The sequence below is a fragment of the Rhinolophus sinicus genome, linkage group LG14 (genome assembly GCF_036562045.2).
Source record: "Rhinolophus sinicus isolate RSC01 linkage group LG14, ASM3656204v1, whole genome shotgun sequence".
Lineage (NCBI taxonomy): Eukaryota > Metazoa > Chordata > Mammalia > Chiroptera > Rhinolophidae > Rhinolophus > Rhinolophus sinicus.
The window spans coordinates 47,590,434-47,601,756 of NC_133763.1; the positions used below are offsets into that span (position 1 = coordinate 47,590,434).

General features: G+C 38.6%; 1 protein-coding gene across 1 annotated transcript in view; it reads left to right on the forward strand.

Moving 5' to 3' along the window:
• The window catches only part of MAN1A2 (mannosidase alpha class 1A member 2), a 114,834-nt gene extending 105,329 nt beyond the window's left edge, over positions 1–9,505 (forward strand). The window contains exon 13 of the mRNA XM_019730603.2: positions 3,850–9,505. Coding sequence (XP_019586162.2) covers positions 3,850–3,982 — 133 coding nt within the window. The 3' untranslated portion in view covers positions 3,983–9,505. The remainder of the gene's footprint in view (positions 1–3,849) is intronic.
• Positions 9,506–11,323: the final 1,818 nt, after the last annotated feature.

The window sequence follows — 11,323 nt, forward strand, 5'->3', positions numbered from 1 at the left end:
ACCTTTAAGATTTGATGAAAGACGTGGAGAAGGGCAGAGGGCAGAGGGCAGATCTTTTGGAGAGATTAATAATTGTATGCATTAAGGCATCATCTAATTCCCTTCCATTTAATTTGATTTTTAACCAGTGTGTTCCAAAGACATTATTTAAGCAGTCGAAGTACAAATGAAATGGAAGTTTTAAGTAAATTATTTTTCAAATAGTCTTATGAGTTCCTCGTAGTCCTTAATGCAGTTCTTTTTAGAGTTGTCACATCCATGATACACGTGAGACTGCCATTGATGGTTGTGAAAAGTCCTCAAGGCTTGTTTCATAAATTAACATAAAGGACTAAGGAAGGGCCCATGAACTTGGTAGTTGGTTCTTTTAGCCTTACCATTTTTCTGTAGACACTTAAATGCTTCTCCTCAGATTTGGTTGACCTTTCTTTCTGAAAAACTTCTCGATTCGGTTAACACCAATATTTATGTTAATCACATCTGGCACCACCATCTCCTCTGAGTGTTTTGTCTTTACATAAGAGAAAGATAAAAAGAGATGTATGGGAACAGCATTTAAAAATAGCTCCAAAAAGCAAGCAGGACATCCAATAAAACTGAAGTATTTAAGCATCTTTTTCTTTCTTTATTTATTTTTATTTTCATTTTTTTACTGTGTTAAAAAAGGAAGACTAAAAGAGTAAATTAATTCCCATGGAGTTATACTAGGGGTTGGAAGATGGAGATTCCTTAGCTGCATTTGGATGTGATACCTTAAAGTTTTGGTCAGTCTGATTCCATTTGGGTACATTTATTTTGCAAACTGACTAAAATTATAAATGTCTTTAATACCAAAAGTAATGTGAACATTTTAAGAAACTATTTCAAGACCATAATGTGCATGAATCAAAAATCCAGATATTTAGAAGTAGCCTGGCAAAGTCAAGTATGGTATAGGTTTAGAATGTATCAGTCAGGAGCCAGGGCCCAAATCCAGCAAATAGCACTTGTGTGCGTTCCGTGTCCGTCTTACAGAAAGACAAGATGTGTCTGTACTGGCTCCCAAAGTGCGTGTACCGTTTTACATAACCAACAACAATGGGCAAGAATTCTACTTTCTCCACTTCCTTGCCAACACTGGTTGTTTTTATGTATTTATCTTTTATAATTGCCATCCTAACAGGTGTGAGGGGATATTTCACTGTGGCTGTCATTTGCATTTCCTGATGATTTATGAGTGTGGTGTTGAGCATCTTTTCATATACCTCTTGGCCATTTTTATGTCTTTTTTTCTTTTTTTGAGAAATACCTATTGCAGTCCATTGCTCATTTTTAATTGAGTTACTTGAGTTTTGCTATTGTGTGATAGGATTTCCTTGTCTGTTTTGAAAATTAATTGGTTTTATTTTGGGCTCCTATAACAGGGTAGTGTAGACTGGGTGGCTTATAAATAACAAACATTTATTTCTCACAGTTCTGGAAGTCCAAGATAAGGGTCATAAAATAGTCTAGTTTTGGTGACAGCCATCTTCTGGGTGACATACTGCCGACTTCTCATTGTATTCTCATGGCAAATCGCAGAGAGCTTTCGCCTCTTTTTATACGCATCTACCTACAGGCTTTTGTCAATGCCATTTGTCATCTATTATCTTTAACCTTGAACTATAGTTTAAAAAAAAAAATCTTTATTAGAAGAAAAAATACCTAGTATGAGAACTAATTTAGATTGTAGACGTTTCTCAACTTCACAGCAAAAATCATTCTCCAATTGTTCCATGTTTAAAATCCAGGTTAAAAACCTTACATTTGAATCAGTAATAGAGCATCATGTCCCTGACATCCTTTTCTGAATGTGTAATCCAACGTGAAAAAGAGTTGTTAGCTATACTGCTTTTCCAACACTGATTTGTTATAAATTTTTAAAAGTCTAGTGTCAGCCACTACTCTCTAGGGGGCCGACTCTCCCAGAGCGGTCAGCCTTGCTCCAAAACCCCAGGACCAAGCAGCGGTGCTTAAGGTCCTGGGCTGTCCTAGAGGGCAGGATGACAGCTGTATTCATTTCCTAGGGCCACTGTAACAAATTACCACAAACTCGGGGGCATAACAGAAATTTATGCTCAGTATGGAGGCCAGAGGTCTGAAATCAGCACCCCCTGAAGGCGTTCCTTGGCTTGTGACAGCATAGCTTCAGTCTACCTGTCTTCACATGACCTTCTTCCCTCTGTGTCTCTGGGTCCAGATCCCCCTCTTTTCTCTTGTAAAGATATACGTCGTTGGATGCAGGGCCCACCCTAAGTCCAGCATGATTACCTCTGCAAAGGCCCTATTTCCAGAGAAGATCACATTCTAGCTCCAGGTGGAAATGAGTTGGGGTGAGGCACTACTCAGCCCCCTAAAGTAGTATTCATAGTTAATTAAGATCCTGTCTTTAAAATGATGGCTCTAATACAATAATACCATTTTTTGTTATCTAAAACTTTCACAGTCATTATCTTACTGATTTTTATAACATTTATGTTGACATGAGGTACTTCCGTAACACCTCCCATGGAAAGGACTCATTTTTCAGGAAACTCGTGCATTTTCTCTCCCAAGAAGTGATGAGATGAGAGAGAGCCTGGTCTATTAGCCCATATTTAACCAGGGCACATGAAGAGACATGGAATCGCGTAGAATGTAGCTCTCCTGGACATTTTTGTGCCCAGACACCAAGAGCTTGTACAGTAAGCAGAGCCAGCGGACAGAAGAGACGCTTGCTGTAGCCAGCCGAGTCTGTCTTTCCAGGTCTAGTGTCTCGGCTGCAACCCCGTGAGTAAATCAAGGTCAAGCGGGTCTCACGGTCTAGGGGTGAGATTGGACTCCCTGGTGCCCTCTATCCCAGCTTTCCCAGTTATTAATGTCAAGTTGCCACGCTGTTCCCATTTACCTCGATGCTGTGTGTTTACTCTCCTCCAGACTTATAACAGTAATCAGAGAAGACATCAATGTGCCTATTTTTTAAATAAATACATTTTAGATAAACTACTGTAAAGGAATTCTTCCCTGGAGCCTCGTAAGGCCCAGCTAGTTGTTGCTAAGATCAAGGGTCAGAACCTAAATTTCCTGACTTGGTAAGTTAGTTTTTTATGTTCACGCGCATGACCCACTAAAAGAATTCAGATTGGAACTTGCTCAGCATTCTAGGTAAGCAGCTTTGTGTGTGTTAAATCTATCATTTTTAATTTCTAAGTAACCACTGTGGCTTGCAGTGCTCGTGGAGAGGTCAGGAACCCTTGCCTTCATTTAAACACTGCGATTTACCCACGAAAAGAGACTCATAACTATTTAATCTCCTATAAGTCCATGTTTCTGAAACTTTTATTTAACAGTTTGCAGTACCTGTAAAAACTACTGATGTATTAGGAGCGTGTGAAAGTCCTTGCTATGTCCAAATAATGTACTTTTACTTATTTCCTTCAGTGTTTATTTATTTATAATGGCGAATTACTTTCTAGTTATACTGTGTAAGCTGCCAAAACATATGATTGATATTATGTTATTTTTAAAAGGGTGTCTGAAAAATGGTGATGTGGTTTTTCTTATACCATTTTATAGCATTGTTTCATGTGTGTCAGACAGGTGTGTGGGATTTGTTTTTTAACTATGTTATTTCAGAGGTCTTGTTGTGCGGCTGACTGAATTTGTGCACTATTCTGGAACACACTATCCTTGTGTTTTAGATTATTTGAGTGACTGAGGCTCGTCCTCTGATGTGCTTTTCATCAAAGCTGCTCACAACAGGTGTCGGTGTCCTCTGCCGTTACAACTGAGATCTCTTGGTCTTCCCATTGAACGCTAATTGAACCTCATTTCTCCTCCTTCTATTCTCAGGTATTTGTATCTGCTGTTCTCCGGCGATGACCTTTTACCTTTAGACCACTGGGTGTTTAATACAGAGGCCCATCCTCTGCCTGTGTTGCATTTAGCCAACACCACACTTTCAGGAAATCCTGCTGTTCGATGAAAGCAGCTCCGAAAGACCATTCTCACCTGTGTTTTGTTTACATGGACCACTACAGAAGTTAGTCTGGAGAGGGGACTTTTGAAAACCTGGACCTCTGAAGTCCACATGGCAGGGCGGAACATGACTCCCCAGAAGACTTGTCCACTTGTACATATCTCAGCTTTGAAATAATTCCATTTTGTACCTGACCAAAACATACTCGGGTATGTGTGGGACAGAGACCTGCTGTGCTGTGATTCTTAAGGAGGTGGTCACAGAGAGATTCTGCTCGTTGCTACAATATCGTGTTTAGAGTCCTGGAATCTGGAGGCTCGACTCCCTAAGCATAAGCCAGGAATGGGGGGCATGTCGCAGGAGTGAGAGGTGGCCTTTGGAACCAGTTTATATTTGTTTCCTCCCAAAGAGGAGCAGCTTTCAAGTCCGATACTTACGCATTGTTTATCCCATTTTTCTGCGTTTTTAATAATGGAATGAACTAAAATAATAGGGACAAAAGAACAGTAGAACTGCACCGGCAGCGAGAAGACTTGGAAAAGAAACAGAAGCACCTCTCCCTGTCTGAGCTTTCACGTTCCCTGTCAGGTGGTCAGACCGGCAGCCATTTCAAATCCCAGTCTATTCCATTGCAACTTCTTGGTTAAATTTAGGTTTCTCGGGGGGCACGATCTCACAAAGAATGTTCTTCAAGTCTGTGTCCATACGGATCATTGAAACTGCTGTTTTGTCATAACCGCTACTTAGGAGCCTGGGTTTGGGATGTTGTGCATGTGGGCCAGTCTAGTGTTGGTAGCATGGCAGAAAGCGGGGGAAACGCCGCACTTTGTCACCTTGAAATGTGTTCTAAGAGAAAGCCTTGGTTTTGTTGGTAGGAGATAATTTTCCCAAACCAGCAAATCTACCAAGTAAATTTTATCCATTTTAACCTCATTATAAACGTAGTAGAATCCCGCAACTTACAACTCTATTTATGTGGCTTGGCCAAATTCACTATACTATTATGCAGCTCTGAATTTACCTTGATGAGTCAAATTACTTTTACAACTTATTAAATCAAAGACAAAATACAGCGAAACTTCCTGAAATAGTCTATCTGAAATGGAGCCAGGGGGATCCTTTATTTATTATCTCATCAGATTAGTGAGCTTTTCACCAATATTTTATGCAAGAAATAAATTCAACTTTTATTTTCTCTAAGGATAGTTATAGAAATCCAAAATAGCTTCAAAATAATTTTTAGTGATAAAAGTGTGTTGTAATTAATCATATTACACAAAATTTGGAATATAGCTAAGGACTTTCTCTTAGCATCAGTAGATTTTGCAGAAAGAACTTAAATTTTATCAAGAACTATATTATAAGATAAATATCTAACACTTATAAATCTTCTGTCCCTTGAATTTGTGTCACAGTGCAAGACACTTTTTCTTCTTTACATTTAATACAAACAGCTTCCAATGAGAATAAAAGTTGGGAATAGTATAATTAGGCTAATATTTACTCTGAATTTGAAGCTTTCCTGAAACAAATGTCTGTGCAAGAAACCCACCTTGGAATTCTGAAGGCTTATTCCCTTACTTTGATAGCTTTTCTTTTTAAACTTTTATGAGCATGCAGTAGGTTTACATTGGGGACAGATTTAATAAATTAATGTAATTTATTGCTTTCCAAGGGGGATCATCTTATGCTACAACTAGTCAGAGCTTACAGTGCGGCCCAACGTCAGTATTGATAGCCACCCCGAGACTTCCCCATATTCATAGAAGACGGGGGTGTGGAGCCAGTTGCAGAGTTACGTTTTGAAATTGTAATATCTTCTACTACTTGAACAATTAAAATTTTTAAAGGAGAAGGGTAGATGACTATAGCTTCAGAAGAGAAAGGGAAAGTATTTGGTTCTCAGAAAAAGTGAAGAGCTCGAGCTGGCAAGGACCCAGAGCAGCTGTGTAGATGGTGACGAAGCCTCCCTCGCTTTGTTTAGAAAATGCAGAGTAAAGGGGCCTTCTTGGTTCCCAGGAGCTTCTCAAGGAGTGAGAAGACAGAAGCCCCACTCCTGAGTGCTCTGTCGCTTTCTCAGATGACTGGAGCTTGCGAGGAGGGAGACGTGGAGAAGCAGGACCAGTTCCGGAACAAGTCAAGACTGACAGGGACAGTGGGCGGGTCTTCACCACCAGCCACCTGCCTGCCTGTGATGAGGAGAAGACTAGAGCTTAGAACAATGCTTCCATTTTTTCCTTCTGAATACCAAAGGCGATTAAAGTCAGCTACAAATGACCTGCCAGTGTCATGTTTTATTTTTGTTACAGATTTTTTACATGATTTTCTCCAAGATCAATCCTTATGCCATATTCTGCTTAGTTTCCATGAGTATTCTTTACTTTCTTCTGTGCTCTACAGTCCTTTGCATATTATAGACCTTATTACTCAGGTTAAATAACTCATTACGTTTATAAGACCTTCTGCAAAGAGCCTAAATATGCTCCTTTCTAGGTGTCTCCTCGAAGAGCTGACACCTTGCTTTATGCCTTTGGCACAAATGTGCAAAATAGATAGATCAGTTGGTACATAAAAGAAAACAAATAGAGATGTCGAACGCTCCTATACATTTCTACACTTACTTCTCTTTTACAATTTTAGGATCACACGTTTTTGTTCAGACCAGTATAAAGTTAAAGCCAAGAGAATGTGGCCCTACCCAAAAAGAAGCCCCAGTGCAGGAAAATAAATCCTGTCCGAGGGTTCTTACTCTCTGGTAGGTTTATGCTGTTCTGTGTCTCTGACACCAGCTTATTCCTATCTTTTGAGATGTTTATATATAAAAGTAAAACCCGGGTTATCAAAGGAATGTATTCCTTTTGTGGAATATTGACCGTGATTTTCTATGATGTCATCTAGGGCAGCCCTGGGCTTCACTTGGTAAATTTTAACCTAGCCGTTTGAAATATTGGTCATCTTTTCACCTCCATTGCCAAAGTCTTTGTCAACAAGCATGTTGATAAAAGATTGTGCTTGCCATTCTCGTTACGCAACTTCTCCTTACCTGGATTTCTTGGAATGAGTGCATGAGTGAATGAGAGAGTGAGTGAACAAGCATGGCGTACCTACTATGTGCCATGGCGTACCTACTATGTGAATGCACTTTCAAGCATTCGAACATTTTGTGATTCCAGTGGCATTTCTGTGTAAGAGTAGTTCATACCATTTTAAATGTTTTCCAGTATGAATCACCTTACAAAATCCTTAATTTTTGTATTTCATTTAAATGAAAAAGAAAGTGTTTATAATATATTTTAAGCATTGTCTTACTGTATAATACTAACAGCTATCATTGTAGTTCATAACTAAAGTCTCTTGGAAAATGTCAAAGAAATACTTGACTTCTGATGCAACTGACTAAAATATTTAGAAATAAATAAGAACATTCTTCTTTTGCTCTATCACTTTAGTTACATAATTAAAAATTAATGTTGTATAGAAATGTTGGTGATTTTATATTCAAAAAATTTTTGTCCCATAATTCATGGGTAAAACTTGGCAGTAGTAAATTGTTTTTGCTTTGCTGTGGGTCTCCTAGTGGTCCCACGCTACTAAATATGAAAGAAAAATATACTAAACTATTTCTGCGTTCCACATAACAGTTCCTAGTAATCATATTCTTGCTTTTCTTTTAGGTCTCCTTACCCTCAAATTGTCTAACCCGTGTTATCACTCTTTACATAGATATCTACCTAAGTAGTTCTACACAGATTTTTAATACTGTCTGTGACGATTAATTAACAAACAATTATGAACTGGTTTTGGCTGCACAAATTGTACACAGAATATTTGAATAACCAAATCTGATCTGGAGATATTTTAATGGCCTTATTCTGGTCAAGAACATGGGCGACGATGATTTTCTGTTACTTCAGCTTGTTTTGATCATGACAGAGATGTTCTTTTTGATCTTGAGTGGCTCGGCAAGCTTTTCTCTGAAGATCCAGATAATAAATATTTCAGGCTTTAGGAGCCATACAGCCTCTATCTCTGCTCCTCAGGTTCTGCCATAGAAACATGAAAGCAGGTATAGACAATATGTAAATGAAGGAGCTTGGCTGTGTTCCAAAAACAAGGAGGTCTGGACTTGGCCCACAGGTCATGGTGGTTAACCCTTGATCCCAGGTTTAATTTGTGTAAGACCCTGTAGTCTTTGATCTACATCTTATCTCTGTGTTTGAGTTACATAGTTGATTTTTAAAGCAAAAAGATGTGTGTATGTACGGTTGGTTGTATGTATTTGTAACCTAAAGCTATATATTTTGTCTTGAAAATAGATGCACTCCTCTGGACTCGGTTCAGGTTTCAATATGATGGCAACTCTTAAGAAAGAGGCACGTTTCTTTTGTTCTTGGGGTATGCTGTCAGCCAGTCTCCTTGCCTTGTCATTCAATGCCACAATTCCAGAGTCCCCATGTAAAAATAAAGCGTTTCTGTGGTGTCAAAATGGTAATTCTCTCTAAGTTCTGCCTGCTCATTGACCTTTGGACCAGGACTCTGGATTGCTGGAGCAGAAATTCCTCCACTTGAGAACTCGATGACAAGAATACGATGGAATTTCTGACCTTTGTGCTGCAGAAACCAATCTGTTGAAAAATTTTAAGCCGCAGAAAATGGGTTATGTGCCTCATTTACTATCTGGCATCCGCTACCCCTTTTTTAGGCTGCAGCAAGGTATTGTTCCTGTTACCTCTACAATCTGAGGACTGTGGAGAAAAGATGTATCCAAAAGGACAGTTCCCCTTCTTTCCTTGCATAACTCGCCTCAAATCCTTTACAAGTCAACCTTACACTTCCACTGTTTAACCAATAATCCATTTTAAACTCCGAGCCCAGCAGAACTCATAAAATTACACAACACCATATGACTAGCCGATACATTGCAATGCACCAATCACCCTGAGACATAATAGGTTTTTTTCACTCAAAGTTTGTCAAATATTTCAGTATTTGGGGGAATTGAGGGGAGGCCTGTATTCAGAGTGACAGGGGGAGGCCACACGCATTGTAAATGAGCTGCTTTTCTAGGTCCGACATACTCTACAGCTCAGTGTGAAAGTAGGTGAGAATACAAACCCATGAACCCACACGCATGCGTGTTCAATATGCAGAGGATTTGAAACTGCAAATGTCTTACGGCTCTGACGACTACAGAATTCTGCAGATTGCATACCAGAAAACTCCGTGGAGATAAGCTCAGCTCTTTCCTGGGGAGAGTGATTTTTCAGAAAATCTAGAAAGGAGCTTTCGTTGGATTAATTTTTAAAAGTATCCCCGGTTTTAATTCCTGGATTTGGAAGTTGAAATGCCATTCCTCAGTCTCACTGGTCTCACATTCACTGACAGAATTTTTGGGATAAGTGTAACCTCTTAAATCGGTATCCACTGGCCGCTCCTGAACCAATCCTGTGTCGTCCTCCATATGTAATTTTTATAAATTAAAGGTAATATTGTATATTAAAGATCAAATAAAGATGTTCTTCAAGTGAACAGGCTTCGTTTAACCTTCATTTGTACCCACTGACATTGCAGCTCAGTCTTTCTATTTATAGAACAAGTTTGTTCCAGCAAATGGTAGTCTTCAGTCTCCCACATTCAGAGACTTCTTTCTTTCGGGTGGGCCAATCTTCACGTTCTTTGATATTACAGAAAGATGAAGAGTTTGCTTATAGGGTAATTTTTATTCCATCTGCTTTTAAGAAAAACTATAGAGCTGTGTGACAATCTTACAGTATTACTGTGCCTCTTATCTCTAAGACCTAGTCTAGCCCAACCTCTGAGATTGTCGAGCTTAAAAATACCTTAATCACAAAATATCATTCTGTCACATTAAAATCTGACCCGATCCTGCTTAAGGGATTCTTGGGCAAAGATAGGCCTAAGAGGTTTGAGGAATAAGATCAGCTAGATGATAGATAGTGGTTAAAACCCTGTACCCACAGACCATCAAATAAGGTAGTGGTGAAACCCGAAATAACAGCCAGTTTACATCTTTGAGGTCTAATTCTTCCTGGGACAGTGGATTGCAACTTAAATCAAAATTTTAAACTGGGAAATTTTACATTGTGGATGTATCAAATTAATTGTGGATTTTCCTTTTCAGAGGCAACTAAAACAGGACCAGATGAAAGAATAAGGGTCCCTGAGTACAATAAAATTCGGGCATCTTTCTGTTTGCCAGACACCTTAAATTTTTACATTATTTCATTGGGTTACAAAAAACTTGTAACATGCAGATAGCATTCACGTTAAGAGGATAGGTTCATCATAGAAACAGAGTAGATTGGCGGTTGCCAAGGGCTCGGGGTTAGAGGGAAATGGGGAGGTAATTGTCAAATGGTATGAACTCCCATATATATAAGTTCTGGGTACAGCATGATGACTAATCAATAATATTGAGGACTTGAAAGTTGCTAAGAGAATAGATCTTAAAAGTTCTCACCACACACGCAAAGTAACTATCTGAGGTGACGGATGTGTTAACTAATCTTTTTATAGTAATCATTGCATAATATATCTGTATAGCAAATATACACCTTAATTTACACCATGTTTTGCCAATTATATCTTAAAACCTTTTTAAAAGTACAAGTTCAGATGTTGAGAGACAGTATCTTGTTGGCTAACCTAACACAATTTTTTAAAATGTTTTTCTGGTGCTCGCTCTGGCAGCACATACACTAAAATGTTTTTCTGTGATAAAATACAAAGTTTGCTATTTTAGCCATTTTAAGTATACAATACAGTGGCAATAGTTAACAATGCTGTGCAACCATGACCGCTATTTCCAACACTTTTGCATCATTCCAAACAATCTCTGTAACCATTAAGCAATAATTCCACATCCTCTCTGGCCCCGAAGAAAATCTGAACTTTTTAGCCCCAAAATAATCTCAATTTTCTTACCTTTAGAAAGGGGATACTACAGGATTTTTAGGAGAATTAAAAGAAAAATCCATGTACCTGGCCTGAAATAAGCTCACAACTTTAGTTACTGTTTTTCATTCTCTTCATTAGTACATTGCAGTCATCATCCCTAAAGCAATAGAAAGAAACTAATAATGGGGAAGTGCAATTCGAACAGGACAGACAGAGCCAAGAAAACCAGTTCTTCCTCATTTTATTCAGAAGGAAAGTGAAACCAAAAGAGGGTAAATGAAAGCACGAGATGTTCTTTAAGGCTGTGTTTCAGTTTTCATTCATGAGTCTATGAAATAAACTCATACAGTTTTGTTAATAAAAAAGTTTAATGACAGGCAAATGTAGGCATAATATATATGAAACAAGCAGCTTAAAAACTGTATAGAA